The sequence below is a fragment of the Toxoplasma gondii genome, chromosome IV, assembly GCF_000006565.2.
Source record: "Toxoplasma gondii ME49 chromosome IV, whole genome shotgun sequence".
NCBI lineage: Eukaryota > Apicomplexa > Conoidasida > Eucoccidiorida > Sarcocystidae > Toxoplasma > Toxoplasma gondii.
In genome coordinates this window covers 2,432,210-2,457,379 of record NC_031471.1, presented here as the reverse complement: position 1 = coordinate 2,457,379, position 25,170 = coordinate 2,432,210, and the positions used below count along the sequence as shown (strand labels likewise).

The window sequence follows — 25,170 nt, the reverse complement described above, 5'->3', positions numbered from 1 at the left end:
CTCTCTGTCAAACTTGACGACGGAGAAGGAACGAGACTCGCGGCCCCCCTCAACAGGCACAGCCTCGCGATGGGGGTGCCTGTCTTGAGGCATCGAACCTATCCACTGTAGCACCGGACCGTCGGTCGAAGAAGTTAGCGCTAAAGGTGTGCTTTGAATCCTCGCTGACAGCGACGTCAGATCATCAATTCAGATTGAGGGTCGTTTCAAAACTCCGTTTTTCACTCCAACGGATAGTAGGTAGAAAGTTAGTGGCGACAGTGCTGCCGCGTGACATATTTTGTCACTATGGGGATAAAACCAAAACCACTGAAGCAGCTATTGCTGCCGTCAGCTGGTGTTGGAGCGTTACAGGAACCGGACTGAACTTCGGTATCACCTGTCTGCGATCTACATTTGAGGAGAACCCCTACACAGGAGGTGGTGCAGGGTGGAAGTTCAGAGAAGGACGACCAAGTTTTCCTTTCTGGTATGAGAGGCGTGTGACGCTGTTTATAGCGGCCAGCCGCAGAGCTGGTTAATTGTGATGCCATGGAAAAGACGAGAGAGGCCGGAGGAGATGAAAGAATCCAAACGCACCAAATTCGCTTCAGGAGTGGACCGTGCAGCCATAGACGCAGCACAGTCAAAGGAGGCGAGAGAGGAAATTTCCCACCATTGGAAGAAAAAGTAAACGAAATAGCGTCCAAGGGTGGCTTTTACCGCCGTGGGCACTGCCAAACATCCGGTTTGCAACCGCATTTGCACGCTCACAGCTAGTATAAACGAAAGTTGAGCGTCATGGCCTGGCAAACTGAAAGCTGAAATGAATGACGTTGTTGTCCGCTTGAATTATATATGGTACCGCGTTCTGCTTCATCCCCTTTGGTATCCCAGCGCTGTGAATTAGGCTTATTTCGTTACCATCGTAGGTGCAGTGTTACCCTCACGTCTTTTAGCAGCCGTTCTTTGGGTTACCGCTGGTTCGTGTTGCATAGTATTGAAGGGAGACGTGGAGTCTATTTCGAGTAACCCATTCATTAGGATGTCGCTGCTCTGTGCCATCTGAGACCTTGGACTTACTTCAGTAGGCAGTAGAAAACGAACCGTACACGTACATACGGATAAATTAACATGTGTCCGTACGTTTGTCGCGGTGGGTAGTTCTCTCTCTTTTAACACCGCAATAAGTCATCCCCGTATATAAGCAGCTGTTTATTTCAGCTATGCGTACGCACACTCGTGGAATGCAACAGAATCTACAGCCTACAGAGGTATGCTCTCTGTTCCCACTGATTAAGAAATGTCCCGCGAACCTGGTTTTTTAAGCCATCGTTCTGTTCTCGGGAAGTGCGAACTCCTATTTCGCATCGCATCAGAAAAACGGGAAATGGATGATTTGAGTCGTCATGTGTCTTCACTCGTCAGAACCGTTTCCCTTCCTCGGGCCTCTTAACCCTCGTCTCTCCAGTAAGGTTCCTTGACATAGTGTTCATAAGGAGTACATGACGATTGGTGGGGTCGCAACGAGGTAGACGAAACAAATCTGCTCAAATTCGATTTAACAGGTTTCCTGTCAGTGTCACCAACCGGCACACTCGCCAGGAGACAAGTGCGTCACCCGACTGTGGAAAAAAAGCATAGTGCCCCCTGTTGGAACTCAGAAACGGATCCCCGGAAAAAGAAAAGGTCGAACCTGACCGGGGTTAAACCTCATCTAGAAAGCATCATCGATGGGTGTTCCAACGCTGTCCTCCCCTATGGAGCAAGAAGACTGAAATATGTTTATTACCCGTGCTCGTATCGTCGATTGCCAAAACTTCTGGCGTCGCGACGTCGCCCCCGTCGGTGGTAATCTGAAGAAGGGCAGTTTGTACCGTCTTCTGCGTCACAGAACGAGGTATACACTATTAAACGGCAACAACGATTGAACCCTTCTTGCGACAGCCGCTGCACTGAGGAGATCCTAAATTCAGTTGCCCGAAAATCGAGGCCGCATTCACTCGTTATCTGGTACTTAGATTTGGCGACAAAAACCTAGTCAGAAAAGATGACTCTTCAGTGACATAATTCTACCCGCTAGCCGCTTATTTGCTGAGGCCTCACTGACTGACGGGTGGCGTCACCCTCAGCCACCTGTACTGGCAGAGCTGGTAGTCCCCCTCTACGAGCTCTACGAAGACTTGACTGACTGCACCGCCAAATGCATGGCGTGCGGTACGCAACCTTGCTTCCCCGCCGACATATATCTGTCGCCCCTCTTGTCATGAGACCCGGACAACCCAACCCAAACGCCCGTTGCTACAGTGACTTCGGTTTTAATCACGACGCGGACTCAAATCGCCCCCGATTAACCTAAAACTTCTTTGCAACGTGACTCCGACAGTAAATGGCATCCACAACTAATATGGTGGAAGAACCTTGTATGGAAAAGCGGTGCAAACTGTCGTAAAATCCTTCACGATCCCTCACAATAGAGCTAACATCCACCTGCAAGGTGTGTAGTGATGCGGTCTTCTCTCGCTCCATGACCGGGAAGTTCGCTCCCTGCAACACTTGTGAAATTTACCATCAACCTCAGTCTTTTTCGAATTAAACCATCCAAAGGCAAACGGCGGAGACATTCCCTGGCATTGGAACTCCTAGCAACTAGGGGTTCAGTGCGTGCCACAACAGGCGCTTGAGGTCGCAATGACACCTCTAAAACGGTCGCTTCCTACGCAACATACACACACGATGCCGTATGTGCTTCTGAGACCTGCCTAAAACAAACATTTACTGTCAATAGCATCAGGCGAACCAGCATCCTTGACAGCCACGCTCTACTGGCAGGGTCATTCAGATTGAGGTCGAAACAATGACTGAGGGTAATCTTTCCCTCACATGTACCGGAGACGCCTGGTCGAAAATGTTGGTCCCACCGTGAAGCATTTTTTTAAAGGCTTGACGCACCCCGATTGTACGTAGGCACCCCAACACAGAACCATTGGCCTGCTCCACCGGGCACGCGAAAGCTCACTCGGCTAATTGCCCGACGGATTCGCGCTCAACGCTTTTACCAGTTTGTGCCTTACACACGTTCGGGTCCAACATTAACTATATCGAGCGAGCAAGGATTTCGCAACAGCGTCGGATTTGGTGAGTCGGACCGCCAGTGGCGGTGGCTCCGCAGTGATAGGCCGGATCGATTTGAACACCGGGAGAATCGTATTGCGGCTCACGTTAACAGCACCGCCGCATAGGAGCGAGTCAAGGAGGCTTGCCGCAAGCCAGCGGTGCCACCCTTCGTCTCTGTTGTCCAACGGGTGGTCTCGGCAGTTGACCGAGTGCCGTCTCTGATCCAGCGCGTGTAGACGGGTGCGCTAATGAGGAGACTACAGGTAGGTTTCACTTTTTGAGTGCTGTGGTATGTTCTGAGCACCTTCCCTATGAAAATGCAGTGCAGTATACTGAATGCCCTGGTTACATGTTTCATTGTGACACCTCTGCGAGCGAGAAGCTTCCCCAAATTCCGAGCCACACTGCCAGTAAAGTGTGAGCGGGGGTCAGTATTTCCAAAACGCTGTGACGGAACCTTTCTCCCTGAAGGTGTCGGGGCACTAGCGCCACTTTGGCTCGTGGAACACGTTTGGATTTCCTTGGGGAAAGATGGCTTTTGCCGCTTGTGACTGGTTGTATGGACGAATGTAACACATACCAGAGGCTGTCAAAGACAATTTTGGACCACTGAAGACGTTGTCGCTTTCTGTAGTACCACAAGTTCCTTCTGTGTCATCTCCGCGGTGTTCTTGTTGCCCTTGTAGGATAGTAGTTGGACGGCGGGCGACAGATGAAAGCTGGCGCTCGGGTGATAGTTCCACCCAGGTGTTTTCAGAAAAACACATCGACCTGATCTGTTTTTTCTGTTCCCCCTGTGTTCGGGAGGGTGCTTGTTGAACGCTGAACCCGTGTCTATAAATAGTTCTCTGCTTTTGTAACTGTGAAATGAATCCACCACAGGATGAAGGCACCATTTGTGCATATGGTGGAAATCATGTGTCTTCGTGGACTCTCCCCCGTTTCCTGTCGGTTCGGAGACGTCAGTAGCGAGTAGCACGTATGGTACTCGTGCTACAGTTGTGTGATCATCAACGTGTGTGCACAGAGTTAGAAGTTGCATTCTCGGAAACTTTGACTTGCATTCTGCCGATGCTTTCGTTTGCTGCAGATGTCGTGAGGCTCGTCGCATATCGTTGACGGTCCCTCACATCTTAGTCATACACGGATTCTCGGCTGTCACCTATTTTCGGTATCGCCGCATGCATGGATTCCACCATGTCTCTCTTTCAGTGTGCCTAATTAAAGGCGTCAGTTCTTTTGTTGTTGGCAATTTGTTGATATTCCTCGCGTCCACTGAGCCTCCACTTTGCAGCCACTCTCTTCGTGTGCAAAGGGTTATAACTGTTTTTGCCGAAACAGGGGAAGTCAGCTGTGTCATCGTTCAGGGATGTGCCACGCGATCGGTTGCAATAATAAAATTGCATAAGAAGGTAGTTTGGAACGGACGTTCGGGTACCAAGTCTGATGCACTTCGGATCAAGTTGTTTAGGTGGACGCAACGAGCGGTGGGATGCATCTTTCCCTCTGTATGCGTGTCTCTTCAACGTCGTCGCTTGCTCCATCACTCGCGCCGATGCCTCCCCGTTCGCCCTTCAGTCAGGCAACGGCATCACGGGGGGCCTTCGCGTGCCCTCCTTCGGAGAGTCAGCAGTACTTCGCTTCAGTAACGTTTCCGCCACTGTCATCACTTGCTCCGTCGTGCGGATCCCCGGCCTGTGGTAGCCCTCCGTCGGTGTTCAGTTTGACTTCTGGGACACCAAATTCAACCGGCACCGTCCAGCACAGCTCCACGGGTGCAAATCCCAGTGGAAGCTCAACACCACTTTCTGAAGCTGTTAGCTTCCGTGGAAGGCAAGTTGTTTCTAGCCCGTGGGGCAACGCCCCGATTCAACTGGGACGTTCTTTGCAGACACAATCGGCCAACATGCAGGCATCAGGGGTAGGCATGGGGAGCGGTTCTGCAGGGCATGTTGGGTCCCCAGTGGCAAGTACCCCATCTGCTTACGGTGCGTCACCAGGGTTTCCTTGCGGAGGAACAGGGGCGTCTGCCTTCGCACCATTCCAGCTTCCACAGCCGTTGCATCCCCTTGGGCCAACCCTAGTCCCCGCAGAGATGGGACATATGTGTGGAAGCGCATCGTTGAACAACACAATGCCAGGACCGTCGGCGGGTCCACAGGGACCCGGCGGCTCGCCGGGGATGTTCCCTGGTTGCGGAGTAAGAAACGGAAGAAGTATGTTTGGTTCGGTGAATTTGGTAGGGGCAGTTCCATCGGCGGCGCCAGTTCAGGCATCAGGTGTACCTATTTCTCGCCATTTCGATGTACGACGTCCGGCTCCTTTTGACCTCGCCAAATTTGACCGACGAGACCCGCACGTCCACTTCTACCTACCAGTGGATTGTCCCCATAGCAGGAGGTGAGCCTTCGGTGAGGGGTCTAAACCCCTGTAGTTGGCTGTGTTTTGAATGAGAGTGGTGATAAGAGGCCACCTGAAACGTTGAGGGGAACCTTCACTTAATGAACTTATGGCACCCCGCATGAACGCCAACATACTAACCTGGTAGCAGAGAGGGAATGACCAATATGCACTGGAATCCCTTATGTTGCGTTACAGACGGCACGCGTTGTACAGAACACCTTCTGACGCAGACGAAACGCAAGATATCACTTGATGGAGTCACGACGTCTGCCGACATGCAGCGTGTTCTATCCGTCTTCACCAACTGCTGGCTAACGCGTCACCAGTTTAGACGCGGAGAATTCGGATGTTCCGTCGACGGTGGTGTGATGGTGATGCCTTGTAGGTGCCCGGATGGCTGCTGCCCCTTAGCCCACACGAAACTGGAGAAAATTTTCCACCCGATAGTATACAAGACTCAGGTGAGTTTCCTGTCATGGAACCGAACGCTCAGGTGACATGTGAGGGGAAAACAGTGTGATTGAAACGCAGTGTGAGTATAGCTCTTCAGTCGTGATGATAAGTGGCGTAGTCGTAGACACGAAACAGAAGAGGTACATCACGCTGGAGAAATTGTCAGGCATGTTACTCGCATTATCAGCTGAGCACTACCGGTGGTTTAACCAGCATTATCATTACATGTTCCGTGTCAATACCAGCCAGTACCAGGCTACGAGCTCACATGCTGTTCGAGTGAGTGTTGTTATGTATCCTTCAGACGTGCCAGATGTCATTGAGTAGCCGATGCGAATACTACAGCAAGTGTGCGTTCTACCATAACGACAAAGACCGTCTCGAAGCCGACTCAGCATGGCGTTTGTGGGAACATCGGTGGAGTTCGTGGCGGCAACAAGTTGACCAAATTCTGGGAATGCACAATAAGTTAGAGAAGGAAATTAAGCGCAAAGTTGACGGAATCCTAAAGATCAGGATGCCCAGGCAACAGTCGTTTCAACGCCAGCAACAGCAGCGGCAAGCCGCTCTTGATGCACATGCAGTGGATCTGAATCAGGCTACAACCTGTCACCAAGATGCGCAGTCCCGCCACCATGGTTCGAGCCCAGTGTATGAACCACATCACCACTCCTCTTACCAAAGGCTGATGCACGGCGCACAATCGCAGCAGCAAGTCATTTCGCCCGTCGTTCAGCAGATGACGAGAAATACCACAGCGCCTCAAGGTTTCCAGAGCCTCTTGAACATCCAGCAGTCAGCACTACATATCGACCACGATAAAGATGCTGGCGGCATAGGCTTTCAAATTCCGGCGGGTACTGCCGCAGAGAGTCACAGGCGAACGTCAGGTGACCCAGCGTGGCTCTGGGTGGCTGATAATTCTGGCCAGGTGGATGTGAGGAGAAGCGGGATCGAGATGCAGGGGACTTACGGGACCTCGTTTGGTTTCCGCCATACGGCAGGCGGGCCACTTTCCGGCGAACACGCAGTTGGACGCAGTGATTCTCTGTTGTTTTCGTCTGACAACGGGGACGGAGCTGGCTCTAGGAGCCTTTCAAATCTGAGTGGTCGTCAAGCGCAGAAGCGAGAAGATGGAGAAACGGATGGTGGATCAGGAAATCGACAAGAAGGGTCAGCAGACTCGTGTGTTGCCAGGTCTTCGCCTGGTTTGCATCTCTTCCCTGGAGAGCAGCGAGGCCGCCATAACAGGGGGCTAGATGTATCTGCGGGTAGTCCGGCAGTTTTAGCTCCGCGGAGAGGTCCACGGCAACACATGGACGGGGATGCATCTGGACTCTATATGAGGCAAGGAGAGGTTCCTGGATGTTTCCGAATTGACTCTAGCGTTCAGGATTATCCGGAGGGCATTTGGCATATTGGCACGAAACAGTACGCATCGTTCCGTCCCCATGATGCTTCTAGGGGATGTGTAGGTGACGCATACATCCACTCGGATAGTATGGGCGTCGTGGTTGAGGATGGCCACAGTGGTGAACTGGATCTTGCCGCGCGTGGCGGTGGTCGCCGCAGAGAGGAGGAAACTGTGTGCTCCCTGGCACCGGGCTCCGTAGCTTCTTCCTCGTCCGAAGACTTCAAGCAAGCTGAGCGCCAGCGATATCTTAGCGAAACCATTCATTTCGGCACTGTCCAAATGGCTCCTGTTCAAGCTGTTCCTGGCACGTGGGCAGCTGGAGGCGGGCGCATGGGAGGGGGTCTCCAAAGCTCGGCGAGAGGTCAGCACTTCCTCGGTGAGTCGGGGAACAGCCGCGACTGTGTGACCGGCGAGGGCAAGCCTTCCAGTGAGGTGTCTATCACCTCTGTGGATGCGTTTTTAACAGGCGCATCCATCGTGCCGGGAGCCAGTTCGTCCGCAGCCGAAAGACTCGACGGGAACGCCACGTCAGCTGATTCTACAGAAGCCAAGGCCATGAAATTAATGGGAACTCGGGTATCTCGAGGCCCCATGATAGACGGTTGGGACCCAACAGGCACAGCGGCAAGCACTCGACGGTCTTCTGTGGTCACAGGGTCAAATAGAGCTCCCGGCGCTGATGCAACGCCCAGGTCCTCAGGAGTTCCTGCGTCGGGGTCAGTGAGTAGTGGGGGAGACGGGACAGACATGGTAATCCGAGTTTGTCCGCAACCGCCTCAGGTGCGACAGGGTCTAGGATCCGCAGAGACTGCAGGAGCGCAGAGAGCAGCGAGGTTCTGCATAAACGACGACATCGCTAGCGCACCGGCCCCAGACGTTGAAGAAACCGGGTCACCAGACAACAAGGGGTCGCCGTCCACAGGAAGTCTAGATGAGAGAATTAACAGCAGCGGAGAAGCTGAAGCGATGGCAGAGATGACAGGCAGGAACCCGTGTAGTTTGAAGGAAGAGACGACTGTTTTGTCAGAAGATGGAGCGGATCGGAAGAAGGAAGACTCACGAGACGCGGGGGGAAAGGTCGATGGTCCGTGTCAGGAAATAATTGAACATCGGCGACTGCAGGAGAAACGTAATCTTGAAACGCGTTCGAGGGAGCCTGACACTGTACGCTACACATGCGGGCAGGTTCCGGGGGCCGGGAGCTCTTCACCGGTTCGGACAGTATCTCATGTGGAGACCTCGGAGATACCCTCTGGTGTGCGCCACGAGTTGACTCTACGGCAGAACCAGGCACAGGTAGCTCCACATGCAACCGGAGCAACTCTTCCATCGGCAGGAGCAGATTATTCTCCGTACACGCTCCTGGACTTTTGCTTTCTTGACGACGATAATGAAGGCAGCACCGGATTTCGAACGCGTTTCAGCTCCGGAGGTGCCGACAGCAGCTCCGCTGGTGGCTCAAGTTACTTTCGCGTCCACGTCGGAAGCAGTACCGGCGCACAGGGTGATCGGACAGTTGGTGCGTCTTCGCAGTCTGAAGGGCTAGGTCCTCAGGGTGTTGAGAGCAATAGGGAGGGGAGCGCAGTAGAGGAAGAAGGCAGGGCCGAGAGCTGTAGAGAAGGAGTGGGACACTTGATCAACAGCAGCGGGGCCGGTCGCTCGAAAATAGAACAGTTGCCGAAGCATGGATTTACTGCAGTTGCTAATCCAGACTACCCAACATGGAACACAGGTGCATCGCCGTTTGCTTCTAGGACAGCTGCTCGGGGCGAAGAGGGTTCGTATCGGACAGAAGGCGGTAACTCATTAGAAGGCGCAGGGTCGTCGTCCGGCTTGTTCAACGCCAAAGGTGGGGAGTTTTATTGGCTCGAGTCGACAAGTGGGAAGGCGAATCCGGGTGAAATGTGCGAAGCAGGCCATGGCGATGTACGTGGCGCTGCCTCGGCATCGGCAGGCAAGGATGTATTTATTCAAGCGCCACAACAAGTGTGCGGTTCTGAACGAGTACCTGAGGACTTTTCGCTTCTCAGTCCAGGAACACCTGCCGTGAGAATGGAAGCATTGGCAGCAGATCCGAGATTGCGGCAGCTCTCAGATGACATGCCTTCTCGAGTATGCGTCGTCCTCAAACCTGAGGAGAATCCGCAGGGAAGCTCTGGAGCGCGGTTCACATTCGTAGCTGAAGGCGGCGCCGAGGCGGGTTCCACTGGAGGGTCGAAGCCGAGGAGCCTAGAGACTGGGAACGGGCTACCACAGGAGAAACTGCATAGCGGTAGGGGGTCCGATCAGTCGGGCGATTTCGCAGAGAGGATGGAAGAGGCGGCAGCAACTGGAAGCGGCCGGATGTTTCACGAGACGCCGTCAGGGAGTTACAGGGAGAACATCTCACTGCTTTACAGTGCCTACTCACTTCCCGAGATGGCACACCCTGAACCGATATCCCAACAGCTGACTACTTCCGTGGCCCTGCCAGAAACACAGACATGTGTTGAAGGAGCGACGGTTCCCCAGAATGAAGACACGAAGCCTGAATGCGCCAGTTATTCCGGCCAGAGTGTCCAGTGCCAGGGAAGCCTACTGTCCACAGAAGGGGAAGCCGAACTGGGCAACAGTGGTGGAACGAAAGAGAGTTGCTTTCAGGGGGAGGGCCGAGAGAAGGCAACTAACGCCCGTTTCTGTCAAGACGTCTCTGAGCCACTGGACGGTCTTGTGCCGAGCACCGAGACACAAGAAGGGGGAAAAAATATGGAAGACAGTGGACTACAGACCACTCCGGGTTTCCTGCCAGAGTTTTCGTCTCAGCCGTATACAAGACCTGCAGCAGCTTCCGACAAAGAGCGTTCCTGTGAAGTTCAGCTGCGGGGTATCACACATTACGATCGAGGGCGGCGTTCGACGGTAGCGAGCCTTATGGAGACTGCCAGTCGCAGCAGCACTTCAAGTACTGGTTTTGAGGATGTCCTGGCTCGAGGAGATACTTCATCAGTGGGGTTGTGTTTTCCCTCTCGTGCCAGCAGTTTTTCCACGGGTGGCATTCCTGGACTTGCGCTTGTTTCGAGAAGCAGTAGCTGTGGAAGTGCCTTCGGTGTGAGACCCGGCGAACGGACGATTGATAGTCTGTCTATAGGTGCATCTTCCACGTCTCCCGAATCTCTGGCTCTCGCCAGCCCGATTTCAGGCTCCGGGATGGGATCGCTCTCTAGCGTTCCAGAAGAGAGGCACATGGGACATAGAGATGGTTGCTGTGAAGCCTCATGTGAGTTTGGTGATGTCATCCTCGAGCCCCCGTTCTTATCTTTAGCAGGCTCTCTTTCAGCGGGGGGGATCGGTGGAGGAGAAGCAGCAGTGACAGCGGGCGAAGCAGGAAGGCGAGAATGTGACGAACAGCAACCCAAGCTGTTACGCGGTTCAAACCTGGCAGGTGAACGAGGACCTGATGACGGCTGTCAGGTCAAGTCAACAGAAGAGCAAGGTGTTCAAGAGGAACGCGTCGGAAAGGGTTGTGAGGCCACAGGTGGTAGCGTGAAGGAGGAACGCGGAGCACAGCCACATGAGTATTTGCAAGGAGGCAGTATCGACCACATCCACAGCGCTAAATGCTCGCATTGCGTATATTATCAACATCTGACAGAACACTTGAAAGGCATGCTTCACACAGCGATGGAGGAGGTACAGCGGCTGCGCTGTGGACCCGGGGTTCCACAGGACTACGGTAAGGATCAGGGGAGCGCAGTGGGCGGTTTTGAGAGAGATCTGTTTTTGGCGCCGGGGGTCTCACAGTGTGAACGAAGCCTAGATTATTATCAAGATCCTGTCACACCTGGAGCAAGTCTTGTCTTTCCGGTTTCGTCTTTTGCAAATACACATTTAACTCGGGCGGAGGACTCTGGCCTTGACGCGGCGGTTCAGACTCCGTCCCTGCCAACGGTGAGCGATGGGGATACTTTAGGAGCAGCCGTGAACGGCGTGGAAGAGCAGGCGGTCGAAGTGTGCAACATGATGGATGTCCTGGCGGGGATTCAGTCCGATCTGGGGCCGTTGGAAGTGCAGTCTTCGCTGCACGACCAAGGTGGGGAGAGCCCAGAGAACGAGGGGGAGGCGGTGACCGGTTTCGACGGGGGAGAATTGCGTCGAACGTCTGGCCCTTTCCTGTCGGCCTTGGCAAAACTTGCTGCAGTTTCCGTGGAAACTGTTCCAAGGGAGAACCCGGTAACGGGACACGATCCGCAGCTGCAAGAAAGCACCGTAGGAGTCGTGGAGAGGAAGACTCGTGAAGGCTCTGCGCCCGCCAGTCAGGAGATAGTCGAGGAAGAGACTAGGCCAGAGCAAACGAAATCAGCTTCAGTATCGCCGTGGTCATTGCGCGATTGTGGGCCAGCTCCTGGATTGAAGGGAACGGTTGATTTGCAGGACTCTTCTAGCAGCTTTTTCGCAAGTCTGGCGACCGGCAAACAACTCTCAGAGAATGAAAAACTGAGAGATGAGGGGACACCATGCAGAAGCGGTGTTCTCGCCGACGTAGCGTCTGCCAGCGCAACGTTTTGTGGAGACAACTCTGAGACATCTGACCGTGTCTTCGATGAAGGAAGCGATGGAGGAGACAGGCAGAGACGACGGACGATGCCGAAGGAGTGCGGGGAAGAAGTAGAGGAAACACAGCGCGACAACGGAGATCAAACAGTCGCCAGAGAGGACATTTAATGAGGGGGTAGAAGTCAAAAGTAGGGCGGCAGGTTTGTATGATAAGAGGCGTGCAAAGTGCCCGAAAACTGCTTAGTATAGATATCGTCAAAAGCGTGACCATTCAAGAGCATTTTCTTGGGAGCTACGTGTTACGAGTTGGATTGCCGGTTTATGTAGTCGATGCTTCCAGCTGCCGCACGTCCAGAAATGCTGGCTGTGGAAGAGTGGCGTGGTTAAAACAGCGGCTGCAGTAGTAGTGTATTGCATGGCGGGATAGGTCAATCTAGACCCGTCAGTTCAGATGTCACAAGGCACATGTTTGTGACTCAGCGGATTCGACTTAAGTTGTTGGAGATTCCCCACTGTGTTGTTTATTGAAACAACATTATCAAGACCTTGCTTTGTATCACTCGTGCCGGGCTTTAACTGAATGCATAGGTGGACATGTGTCTGTCAGTTCCTTACATACATGCACATCGCTTTGTGGAAGTCTTACCACTGCAGGAACGGGGATTGATTGTTCGGGAGCGCCACATGAGGTAGTCGAGTGGCCTTTTCACAGGCGCGTACATTCGTACTTTGTGCGTTGTGGAAAACTGAGTTCCGCTTTAGTGTCGGGAGATGTGCCGCCGGACAACCACGTGAGTAAATTTCGATGTAGTTTTTTCTACGTGAATCTTTTCGATACCGGAAGGACGCAACCTCGCATGGCGGTTCGAGGTCGCCCGTTGATGGCAAGCGTTGTTTTGCGGGCTCACTGTCTTCTCCGTGATCGTCAAAGATTGGCTGGAGTAGAGATCAATCATGCCGGAATGTTTGCACCAAGGCACTTGTTTGATGTTTCACGCTCCCACGTATTTTGTCTCGAAGAAAGTTGTGCGCTTCAAGATCGAAACAGAGATGCTTCGTTTTTCAGTACTCACCGTGGAGGGTGAAAGCGCACACGGCCAGCGAGATAGTGTTGTTCTGTCTACTGGCGGTGTGGCAACAGTTCGCAATTTTTTCATGTACAAGTAGATTCCGTTGCGTGGTGTCAAAATTAAGTCGAAAGAGCAGGAGGAGGCACAACAAGTACGACATCAGAGGAAGAGGATCGACAGGAAAATCAGCCTCGACAAGACAGGGCCGATGAACGGAAAATTGGTTGTTATCGTGCAGTTTCTGGTGCAGGTTACCGTCCATCCCAGGATGTCATGAAGTATTTCACTTGTTGCGCAAGTACCTCGTGTTACGACGTCACAGTTGCTGAATGTTCTGAGTCTTTTTGCGCGACCTCAAAGTGTCGACTCAGCTCCTGCAGGTCCGCATGTGCACAACGAAGAATTTGGCTGTCCGTTCAACACTACAAAGTAATGTTGGGGGCAGGGACATGAGAGTGTCTTCGGTCAAGCATGCCTTTTGAGAGTGCCCACCGGAAATGTTGTTCACGTTGTAAAATTTGATGTGTCGACTTCCTTCATCAAATTAGACTAGCTTATGTTGAGAGCGTTGATTGCGGAGTTACACACGGTTGACGCTCGCAAACGACTAGTGGGTGCATGGCTGGACTTTTCCCGGCAGCACGAAGAAGTTGAACAAAAGAGACTGTGGAGGAAGGTCGAGACGGAGTTTTTCTTCTGTGGTTCGTGGAAGGTGGACCTCTAATAACCAAAAATTACTTCGTTTGAGCCATGCGCTTGTATACTTCTCTGGTAGGATGAGATTGAGATCAGGAAATCCGGAACTTTTTTAACAGCCGGTCATCGGAGGCAGGTAATGTTGGGTTTTTCCATCGAGTGTACAGTATGTTAAAATTGGTTATGTAGCTTTAATCCGTTTGCCAAGGTGATCGCTGTCACGGAAATGTAATCGTGACAGTGGGGGTGATCGGTGTGAGAGGATGCAGTGAGTGGTTCGACATGTGAAACAGGGATGGTGATAAGGTGAGGAGGTACGCGACCCACTGTGAGGAATAAGAAGACATCGCATATGATTTTTTGACATATGGGATATATGAATGTGGGTCGATCAGTTGAAATCAGTTCGTTCTTCTACGGAGGATGAGGTACTGCGTATGCGAAGCAGACGGCCGATTCTGTACACAGAGATGTAGATCATTAGGCGACGCCGGGGCGCTCGGCCGCTGGGAGATGCTGGGTTTTGTTTTGTCAGGCGGCGTTTGATGGCGGTCTTTGCTCTTACTGGGTAAAAGAGAGTGCAGAAGGGGGGTTTTTTCTCCCTAAAGTTTTCTTTTCGCGGGGACGACAGAGTTCAAATGCATCTGCGTTTCGTCTGATGGAAACAGGCACTGATTCTGTGTTCCGTCATGGTGGGAGTTACGACGGTGGACGCGACAGCTTGGCGAGACGTGTTCGCCCAAATAGTACGTTTTGTGTGCAAGAATATCCGTGTGCGAAGAACTGCCACCGACAGCGTTTTCTCCATGGAATAGTGAGTGGGTCGGTGCACACCCCGACCTGTGGGGCTTTATACGATGTCGTTTTGCGTTGGCAAGCAACGGCGATGTGTAGCGATTAGGATTCGTTGGTTATCTGGTTGACGTCGACCAAGCGTATCAATTTTCGGCTGCCGAAGCGACAAGCATGCAGGAAAAGAACACCGGCGGGATTGCGGAAAGGGAGACCTGAATTTCCAGTACACAACCATAGCGTAAGGCGGGTTCCTGGACCCTGCGCCGGCATTAGCTCCTATGCCCTTTGTGGTGCCCGCCTGGTGACCTTGTGGTGTTCGTGTTGAGTGTAGATTCCACGAGAACGACAGGTTGTAGCTACGCGGTCTGTGATACGCAGATTTGCATATGCGTGACGGTTGCTTACGGCCGACAGACTCGTTACGTGCTCTCTGAATACGAAAGCCAAAAGGGCACCGCACTTTTTGGAAAGAGGCAAGTACGCCTCCAGTGCGTTTGAATTCACGTCCAAAGCATCGTGTCTAGTGTTCTTGCCCTCGAGTGATGTGGCCTGCGCTCATTGGCGTAACGGCTACTGAAGTGAAGGCGTACAACTGGTTCCTGACTGTCATTGCCGGCATCCTTTCTGTATCGTCAACGGCTCCAAGCTCCTCTAAAAAAGGTCGAAACAGATACGCTTCGCGCTTGGTCTGCCACTTCTGTGGTGCAGCTTTCAGACAATAACTACGAAGTAAACTGAGCGCATGTAAGCAGCTGAGAACGCACTGCTCGTCATGTATGAAGTGGAAGTCACGAATCAATCAGTTGGTATAGAATACCAACCGAGCACCGTTTAAGTGAGCTCATCATTTCGGAGAGCTGAGAAATAGTCCAGCGGAGCGTTGTTCACACGCAGCGTCCGTGCGATGTACGGAAGTACGGATATCTTAGGGCTGACCGACTCCCGCGAAGGAAACGTAGAATGACGGTTCGTCAGCCCCGATTCTCAGTCCGGAGAAATGTATGTTTGGGTCGCTGCCTCACACGAGCAACTGCTTCATGCAGAAGACGCGTTGTCGGCCACGAAACGATAAATACCCTTAGAGGAGATGATTGACATAGGGTGAGCTTTTACGTTCAGAAACGAGTTGTTTCACTTGGAGTTGGAAGCCGCATTTCACCTGTATAGCCCACAGTTCTCTAGGTGGTGTCGACGGCAAAGGCAGAACGTTTTTTTTCTTCGGCTTTTCTGCCACACGAATCTCTTGTGGTGCACACACGGAAGTCTTGGCACGGTCTACGCGTCTGAGCAATTGCCAGGCGCATACATTTGTCACTTGCAAGGCGGCTAAGTTCCTGAACGAGAGAGCAAGACTGGATGAACATTCGAAACGTAAAACACTTCACGTCCAGAGGCTGCACTGGCCTGAGCGGTCTGCTGTGACGAGCCACGGCTGCGTCGGATGCCACATGCAACACAGGACGCCGCCGTTTTTTTGAGGCTCTTCTACCACCTGCGGACACAGACGAACACGCACGGCATTCGGGAAGTTAAAAGAAATGCTTTTAGCGGACGTCACGACGCAACTCGGACACAATAAAGTCAGAAACGCGTCCGAGGGACGACTGTCGCAGGAGCACGGCGGAAACGACCGACGAGTAGCTGTGCGCGGATACCCCTTGAACCCTGAACCCCGACGTGGAAGCTTGGGTTGAGCGGCGATATGAGACGTTCGCTGTTGTTTCTCGGTTTGATGAAGGCCGAAAATAGTATCCTATTTGCCTATTTGGAGTCCATTTCCTCTCCCCTCGAGACGGCGCAAAGGTGTGACACCCGACACAGTTCCCGAAGAAAAAGGAGATGTACTTCCCCCGTCGCAACGAGAGCACGCGAGGACTACAGGGAAGGACCGAAAGTAGAGCGAGAACTGAGAGGCAGAATGGAGGAAACGACGCGAACCACGGCTAAGCGCAATGAACGCTGGACGGAGAAACCAAGGAGGCAAGAAATCGATGAAAAGACGAAACGAAGACAACACGTGGCGCCTACTCGGAGAGTCCGAACTGGGACAATGAGGGGGTTCGTGATCAAATCGTTGAAAACCTTGAAATGGTAGATTTGCACGGTCCTGGAAAGAAAAACACCGCAACGCATTCCAGGCAACTCTGCCTACGCTGTGCGTGCCGTGAATGTTGCACCTCTCTCTGTGGCACTTAAAACAGCGGGTTAACTGTTTGGAAATGCTGCGAGGACATGAACGCATTGTCACCTTAGCATGAATCAGTGTCCATGCAACCACGGAGATACAGCCACATCGACATCTTTGCCTGCATTATATCTATGAGACATACCTATACACGTCTCTAAAAAACATATATATATATATATATATTTTCTATGGTCGCTCAGAACACTCGCTCTAGAACTCCGTACCTGAGGGAGTTCTCGGGACGAATGGGTTGCGTCATTACAGTGGAAACAAGCATAGTGGCGACAGGTCAAGGCAGCGTCTCACTGGTGTTTTCTTAGTGCTCTCGTCAGTTGGCCCCCGGAGTATCGCGGTGCAGAAAGGGGATGCATCGACATGTGGTTTTCTTCAAACGCGCGTCTCAAGAGACTCTACGCGCGATTGATCTCCATCGAGTGCGAGGCGCCGCCGCCCCGTTCTGCACCCCAGCGACTGAGTTTCTCACCCGTCCGCAGACGCCGTACACATAAGAGGGAAGGAAGGATGGAGACAGGCGCATGTGATGGCGCCCTTGTGAGAGCGCATGATCTTGTAGACGCGACTCGACAACTCCAGATCGAAAATGTACAGCCGGCGATTCTCTGCTCCCGCGATGATTTGCTCTCCAGATGGGTGGACGTCTATAGACGAGATGGCTTCGGCGCCTGAAAACACCAAGGAAAGCGCGGGTTCGCATCCGAAAGAGCTCGTTTCTTCAGACAGATAGCGAAACGCACCGAAAGAACCGGGAGGCACAGCTGACGAGTCTCCCGAGAAACTTGTCTTCTTGTTGAAGGCTCAGCCGCGACCTCCGTTCTCGATGCGCCACCGCAACGGCGAGAAGTAGGAAAAACACCAGTTCCTCCACTGGTTTTTCTCTCGCTCGCGAACAAGTGTTTCCAAAACGGCTTCGGTGGAAACTCCACGTCCACATTCGCGTCGTCCAAGACCAGAATAAAACTGGTTTTCATGACTTCTTTCGCTTTCACAAGTCAACTGGACATACAGACGATCAGAAGGACCCGCGAAACACTTTTTCACCTGGTGTGGCTTTCTGAACCCAGTGCTGAATCTGCCGCTTTCTGTGCACCCTTCGACCTCCCATTTACACCCGCGACGAAAGCAAAAACCAACCCCGGCGAGAGAAACAGAAAACAATCAGTCTGGAGAAAAAAAGGCAACGGAGGCCCAACGCAGTCTCGACTGTAAGGCGAATCGCCGGTATACTCTTCTTACCGACAAGTTTCCGAACAAGAGCTTGGTGTTTGCCTCCCTTCGGTCCGACCTTTTTGTTGCTATGCAAGTCGAAGATTCTGAAGCACGGAGATAGAAACAGCGCGCGCTGACCGACATCACCACTGCCAAAACGCATGCCGCCGTTGCGTTTATAATTCCTGCGTTGTGCGAGAGGTTCTGCTCACTTGCCGATCTGAAACTCGTGCGGCTCTCGTCGATTACATCAAGCTACTCTTGCCTGCTGTGAACCTGTCGAAGCTGAAAGTGGTTCCTGCCTAGGTGCCATAAAGGTTCCAAGGAGAATCCACCCACTCACGCACAGACCCCCGGGATGCACAAAAACATTCGCACGACGAACTCAGGAAACCTTGGACTCCAAAACGGCTTCGGTAACGGTGCGTTTATTCTTGACTATTTACTTTAGCACTCACACACCCTTCGTGACGCTCAGCTCGTGTACGCTCCCAACGTATTCCTCGAGGGCTCATGCGTACATGCGTCCACTGTCTCTAGGCTGCTGCATGCAACTACGAGAGCTCCGGCAGGTGACTAGGTCTCGGGCACTCTGCGTGTTCAGTCGCGTCTACAGAGACTGGGAAATGCTTCGTTTCCTGAAGACAAGAGAGGCGAGGACTCTCCGTCGCCTCGCGGCCTCTGACACTGCTCTCTCTCACCGAATCCCTTTATGGTAGGCGACGATCAGCCAAGGCTTGGTCGCGTGGAAAACCGCGGCCTTCATGTGACCTCCGGCTGCCCGTCGGATCGGGTGAATTGTCTTTTGCTTTTCCAGACTGTGGACCGAACACTGCTGAGACGGCGACGCGCTTCCGGGGCACATAGCGATCAGATAAGTCCCTGAAGGAAAGCCGAAACGAAGGAGACACAGAGACGCCGCTTGCACCGCGCCATCCGCCGTACCCTGGGTGCAGGCGCAGCCCTGCTATGCATGCAGCCGCTCACACAGCCTTGGCACCAGGACGAATGCATGTGGATCACGGGCATGCAGACGCATGCGAGCGGAAGCGGGTGAACATGAGCGTCGCGGCTGACGACAAACGCCTCCAGACCTCCCTCTTCGCACTCACACTCAGATCTTTACATCAACAAAAACGTAGATGGAAGTTTTCCAAGTGCGATGGTTTGCAAGAGTGGACGGAGAACGGGAGAGTCTGCACGCTTCTGGAACAGCACCGAAAAGGGTGAACACTCGTCGATTGTTTGTACAGCTGGGAGAATCGAGAAAAAACCTTGCAAGAAAAATTATTTCTCTCGTTTCTCCAGTCTTCAGCATTGGTGGCGTTCACCACATAACGCCTCCCGCGACCGCCTGTTGGCCGGACTCTCCTGTTTGGGGAGGAACGCCGTGGTTTCTCTTTTTTGCGTTTCAACTTTCGTCTTCAGATTTCTTGGTGGGCTCACCCTTGTGGTGCCAGGTGAGGCTTCGGATGGTTGAGTCATGCAGAATGCTGATGCCGCACAGAATGCCTCCGAGCGGCGCGCTGACTGTCTCCTCCTCTTCCGGAAGCGTCTGCTTCTTCGTTTCCTCTCCACGCTTCAGTTGGAGGAGCGGAAGGCCTTTCTTCTTCTTTTCACTCTGGAGCCCCCCTGCTTCCACCGGCGCAGCCGCGCCCTTCACATCGATCTGCTTCCACACACCCACACCCTTGAGAGTTTGTTGTCTGCGTTTTTCTCCCAGAGCTTCATCTTCTTCCTTCTCCGCTTTGGAACTTTCTTCCTCCGTTCCTTCCTCGTCGCTCTCCACAACTTCATGAACTCTCTTCAGGAGCGCCTTCGCCTTCGCCAGGTCCGCTCGTCGCATGTCTCCCTCGCTTTCGTCTTGGGCGGGATGCTCGCTCTCTGCGTCGGCGCCTTCGCTGCCGCAGGCGCGGTGCTTCTTCGCCTCCCCTGCCTTCGCCTCGCCTCGCTCGCTTGCCTGCGTGAGCTGCGACGCAGTTGTCTGATCAAAGAGCGGAAGGTCGAGAACGAGCAGCAGCAGCTGGTCCTCTATCGCCGCCGCCAAGAGAGGCAGTCGTGGATGGAAGGCAAGCGCAGTGACTGGCTGCTGTAGACGAAAGGAGAGAAACTGCTTCCCCGTGAGGAGCTCCACTACGCGCAGTGTCTGGTCCGCACCCCCCACAGCCACCCACTGTCCGGTGTAGTCCACGCAGCATGCAGACAACTCAGCTGCGTCGCCGCTCTTCGAGCTCGCTGCATGCACGCTGCCCTGCTCTTCGCGCGCCCGCCGGCGCGCCTCAGAGAGCGTGAGCAGAGGCAGAGCCTGAGGCTGGAACTGACAGTACAGAGACAGGGGCAGGTAGTCGACGCGGCGATGCGTCGGAAACGGACGCAACTCATTCGGCGACGGCAACTGCGGCAGAAGCGACTCCGGATCCACGTTCATCGCCATCTTCAATGAACGTGGACACAAATACAAATCCAAACAACGGTTAAACCTGAAAACCAACGAACGCACAACGCACCTCGTGACCTTCATACACACACAAATAAATATATACATATAAATATATATATATATATATATATACCTATACACCTTTTTACTATATATACATATATATATATATATATATATATGTGAATAAAAAGATAATATGCAGGTACAAGAAACTGGATGGGGAGCAGAACCGGTCCGTTTGTTGTCAATCTTCCGCGGGGGCAAAGTTTCGAGCACAGAAGGGAAATCTGGGTTTCCATGGAATTTCTTTGGAAGCATAGGCCTGCGTCCAGTTCTCCCGGAAAGCACAGACAATGAGGCTCTCAAAGACACGAAGTTTCTGAGAAGCGCCTCAAGTGGAGATCTGTAAAACTCAAGTGGAATGGCGAAAACGAGGCGACTTAAACTCGGTGCATGCACTCGACAAACCTCCACACTAGCTCAAGTCCTGGCGATATCGTCTAGAGTTGAGTCTGCTTGCGATTTAGCAATGCAGACGCAGCCAGGTCGAACCGGTAGCGAGCACTCTCTGGAAAAAGACGCGTGAGAACATCAATCCACATCTTGCGCACAGACCAGAAGCCGGACATCCATCAGCTTGGCATCCGCGGATGTTCGTAGGGAACTGACTGTAGCCACGATTGGGCGGTTCAGGACACCAGCGACTTTGCTTTTCAAGAGACGACCGACATTCGAGAGCTTCACATTGTTTCTCTCCCTGACATGGACGCGAAGCGCGGACGGAGAAACGCGTTTCCGTTGACACTGGCGGACGCCACAGAGACTCACCTTTCAAGGATAAGATCCTTGTAGGCTCCGACGAGACGGAGAGCCGAGTGTCTCTGAGGCAGGAACGAGAGAGGCCGGTCTTCCGGCGCCATCGCTTCCCACTGCTTTTTCTCCTGCGAGATGGAAGAAAACAGAAACATGTTTCTCTTGAAAGATATGACAACTTTGAAAGACATCGAAAATCACTTTCGTGCGGCGACGGGAGGCGAGGAATGCCGGATTCACACTCGACAGCAGAAGATCTTCTTACACAACGGCAACGCCGTTCCTCTCGATGAGCATTCACCGGTTCCCTGTGTTCTCGTTTGCTGCGGCATCCGACAAATGTTCTCTCTGCAGACCCCTCCTGCGCGACTGAACGGCGCGGTTTCTTCTCTTTCGCAGTCCATCCATCTATCCATCTGTCGCTTCTCTTTCGACCTCATCTCTTCGTCTGTAGCTCCCCTTCTGCTTCTTTCTCTGTCGCCGTTTTTTCTGTCCACTTCTCGTCATTCCTTGTTTCCTTTCGCCCGCCACCCGCCGGCTGACGCGCTGTGCCGCGTTCTACTCGTCGTCTTCTCTCGCTCGCCTTTTTTTCGTTCTCTGTTCTCGCTCCCCGCTCTCGCTTACGTCTTCGTTGAAAAGGAATTCTTCCGGGGGGTTGTAGCTCTCCGCATGTCCAGGGAGAGCGAGCTTGGGGGCAGGGAGAGCGACAGGCAAGCCTTTCTTGCGCCTGTCGCCGCCGCTGCGGTCTACGTAGACATTGGTGCCCCAGAGGTCGAAGACTGCTGCCGGCGACGCCTCCGCGCGCTGCCGCTGCGCCTCCTTCAGCAGCCGCCCAGAACGAATTTGATGAACCAAGTGCGTGATCTTCTTCTGCTCGTGCTTCGACGGCAGAAAGCGACTCTTCGGCACCGGCTTGTTGTGCATGGGGAAGATGCTGGAAAAAGAAGGCAGAGAACTCGCGCATGCAGCGGAAAACAGACCGGGGGCACAAGACACACAGAAGGAGACGACGCCAGGGCCGGACGGAAAAAGGCAAACGAAGAGAAACGAAGAAAGAAGAGAAGAGGAGAAGAAGAGAAGGAGAGAAGAAGAGGAGGCGAGGAGACAGCGGAAGGCAGGGGAGCGCAGAAAAACGAAGAGAAAAGGAGGGAGAAAAGAAGAAAGAAGAGAAGGAGAAAAGAGACGCACAGAAGAGCGCACCAAAGAGGGAGGAGGAAAGAGGGGAAGAAAGACGAAAGCAACTAAAACGAAAAACGTTTCTCACCTATCTTCGAGGTCGGACTCAATCAGGACTTCCTCGTCGTCGTGGGTGGGCGCGGGGAAGGCGCCGCTTCGTATGCGGCGAATGATCTGTAAAAACGTTGGAGCAACGATAAACACAGACCTTGAGTCCACGTAAAAACCTCCTGATAACAGAGAGAGAGAAACAGCGAGTCACGAAAGACGTTCTGCATCCTTCAGTTGAAAGGCACCAGAAAACGGAACGGGAACAGCTGCAGTTGCTCGAGCGGCTCGGCCCACCGCAGAGAACGTCTCTCGTGGTGTCCACGACGACTCTTGGCCGCTCCTCTTCACTGGACGCAACTTGCCTCGAGGTCTGTGTCTGTCAGTCGATATTTCTTGTTGTTCTTCACATCGACAATTGTTCGCCAGCCCTCTGGATCGTCCTGCGCAAGCAGTCGGTCGACGGCGGAGGAGGAGAGCTGCTTCACGATTCGCTGTCCGTCTCGGTCGTAGCCTGCGACCCACAGACACCGGCGAAGGCGGAAGGAGAATCGGTTCCAGAGAGAGGGAGAGTCGCGACAGATCGCCGCCGGACGCAGACAGGCTCTCTCCAGACCCAGGCGTCGAGTGCGTTCCCAAGAGAAGGAGCAACTGGACGCGTCGAACGTCAACTCAACAGTGGAGACTGTGTACAAATGTCCACGAGAAGGGTGAGAGGCATCGGCAGGAGTCGCGTGTGGACCGACGAGCGTTCGGGGAACGCAGCACCACACGGAAGACAGTCTCTCGTCGTGAAGCGTTCCGCGCGGAATCGACAGCACTGACGTCCATCCGCAGCGAAAGCGCTACGGCAACTGCACCCACTGGAGAAAGCAAAGACAACAAACAGCCTTGCGAGACATCGCTCGCAGGAGAACCTAGTGCACCTTCTGAAGTACCAGTCGCACAAAACAGGCGTTCTTTTTTTTTCCTGGACTCCCTAAATGAAGAAATGTGAGACAGATGGCTATCTCTGAGAAATACATGTCTAAACTGCAGGCGTTCGTTTTCTCTCTCGTCTCAAATGCCTTTCTGCCAAAAAAAACCCCGCGGTCGCTCTCCATCTGCATTCGCGTTTCGAAAGCCTCCCGCTCTTCTCGTTCCCACAGCCGTCCCCGGATGTACGTACACGCGCGCCGCTTCTGCCCTCCTTCCTCTCTCCGCTTCTTGACTCTCCGTCTCGGAGAAATGACAGCGAGAAAGAAGAAACGACCGGAATGCAAAGAGGAAACTCTGAGTGTGAGTCTCTGAGTTCTGGGGGTGAGCGAAGCGCAGAACTGCGAGGGCGGCCCGGCGCTCGAGGCACCCTCAGAGTGTACTCGCGACATTTCTGTGAGGGGGAGACTTTTTCGAGAAAAACGCGCGCCTTACCGATGTGATCGTATTTCTCATACCACCAAAGTGGAACATTTCCAATTCGATTTTCTTCCTCGTCCTCGTCAGAAAGCAAATCCCCCGGTTCCTCCATTGGGTTCGCAACCTCCAGAAGTCTCTCGAACCTTCTCAAGCGATTTGAAGGAGCGTTCTCGCCTCCTCCCTTCACAGAGCTTTCTGCCTCGCTGCCTTTCTCGCCTGCTCTCTGCTCTTTCCTCCTCCCCTTCTTTGCATCAGCGAAAGAAACAGACGCGCCAGCGCCTCCAGATCTCTCTGCCTTCGCTTCGGCCTCTTCAGTCTCAAGCTCAGCCTCAAAGTTAACGCTATCCGTTCCGCCCTCTTCTCCCTCTTCTTCGTTCTCCTCGCCATCTTCTTCGGTTTCTTCTTCCTCTTCTTCGGATTCTTCTCCATCTTCCTCTTCCTCGTCTTCATCTTCTTCCTCGTCTTCATCTTCTTCATCTTCTTCGTCTTCTTCGTCTTCTTCCTCTTCTTCTTCTTCCTCTTCTTCTTCTTCCTCTTCTTCGTCTTCACTAGTCACTCCATCTTCTTCGGAGTTCGTTGTGGCCTCCGTCTCCTCGCTTTCTTCTTCGATTCCTTCGTCTGCCCTTTGCTGTGAAGACTTGCTCTTGCGCGTCTCTCTCGACCGCACCGAGACATCTGTTAAAGATTCCTCAGAGGTAAAGTCTTCTTCTCCACGAAGGCTATCCTCAGAAGGCACTGGAAGCGAAGCAGGCGAAAATCCTGTCTTCTCTCTGCCTTTCATTGCCCCGGTCTTCCTCCCGCGTCCACCTCTCAGAGATTTCTGGACCTCCCTCATCTCTCTTCTTCTTGTTCTCCTTCTTGTTCTTCTTCTTGTTCTTCTTCTTGCTGCTCTGCTGGCTACTTCTTGGTCTTCTTGTTCTCCCTCTTTCCTTTCACCGTCGCTTTCTCTTCTTCCCTCCTTTTCGTCTGCCCTCAACTGTCCTCCTTTTCTCCAGACTTTATATCTATCTTCTCTCGGTGTCCTCTTTTTAGTTAAAGGAGACGGCCGCGTTTCTGCAAAGAAAACCGCGAAAGCACAGCACCGGAAAAAGACTCAAGGACCCGCAAGCGTTGAAGCTGCTCGCTGCGCGGCTTCTGCCCCTCCTCTCGCTCGTGGAGCTCCCCAGGCTACAGGCGCGCGTTCTCGAGAAATCCACCGCAAAAAACGAAAAAATGAGGAGAGGGAAAAATGATTTGTTCTCTCTGCATCGCCGCCTTGAGCCCCACACAGCGTCGCTCGGCTGTCGAGACACCCGAGCGCCGCGAGCGCTTGCTCTGCATGCGCCCGCTTTTCGCAGCTGCTTTTCGAGTTCTGAGGCTCGGCCAGCGTTTGTGTACTCGTTCTCTGTCTCTTTGCGCGTTTTTCCTTCTCCTCTCTCTC

General features: G+C 53.2%; 2 protein-coding genes across 2 annotated transcripts; one reads left to right on the top strand and one right to left on the bottom strand.

Moving 5' to 3' along the window:
• Positions 1 to 638: 638 nt before the first annotated feature.
• Positions 639 to 15,223, top strand: TGME49_301400 (hypothetical protein). The gene is made up of 3 exons (XM_018782410.1): positions 639 to 5,496; positions 5,885 to 5,960; positions 6,257 to 15,223. Exons 1-3 carry the CDS (start codon positions 4,589 to 4,591, stop codon positions 12,065 to 12,067), a joined length of 6,795 nt encoding a protein of 2,264 aa, XP_018637934.1. The 5' UTR covers positions 639 to 4,588; the 3' UTR covers positions 12,068 to 15,223.
• Positions 15,224 to 15,463: 240 nt separating this feature from the next.
• Positions 15,464 to 24,942, bottom strand: TGME49_301390 (ribosome biogenesis protein BOP1, putative). Its single transcript, XM_018782409.1, has 11 exons — positions 23,766 to 24,942; positions 22,721 to 22,869; positions 22,396 to 22,481; positions 21,756 to 22,065; positions 21,147 to 21,259; positions 19,322 to 20,355; positions 18,577 to 18,757; positions 17,903 to 17,979; positions 17,133 to 17,331; positions 16,489 to 16,567; positions 15,464 to 15,952 (listed from the first exon to the last, which is right to left on the bottom strand). Exons 1-11 carry the CDS (start codon positions 24,583 to 24,585, stop codon positions 15,842 to 15,844), a joined length of 3,159 nt encoding a protein of 1,052 aa, XP_018637935.1. The 5' UTR covers positions 24,586 to 24,942; the 3' UTR covers positions 15,464 to 15,841.
• Positions 24,943 to 25,170: the final 228 nt, after the last annotated feature.

Coding starts and splice junctions, on each gene's coding strand:
- TGME49_301400 (XM_018782410.1), top strand. CDS start 4,589: ATGCATCTTTCCCTCTGTATGCGTGTCTCTTCAACGTCGTCGCTTGCT. Junction 5,497..5,884: donor GATTGTCCCCATAGCAGGAG/GTGAGCCTTCGG, acceptor GATGCCTTGTAG/GTGCCCGGATGGCTGCTGCC. Junction 5,961..6,256: donor CGATAGTATACAAGACTCAG/GTGAGTTTCCTG, acceptor TGTATCCTTCAG/ACGTGCCAGATGTCATTGAG.
- TGME49_301390 (XM_018782409.1), bottom strand. CDS start 24,585: ATGAGGGAGGTCCAGAAATCTCTGAGAGGTGGACGCGGGAGGAAGACC. Junction 22,870..23,765: donor TGAGAAATACGATCACATCG/GTAAGGCGCGCG, acceptor TGTGGGTCGCAG/GCTACGACCGAGACGGACAG. Junction 22,066..22,395: donor GAGTCCGACCTCGAAGATAG/GTGAGAAACGTT, acceptor TTCTTTTTCCAG/CATCTTCCCCATGCACAACA.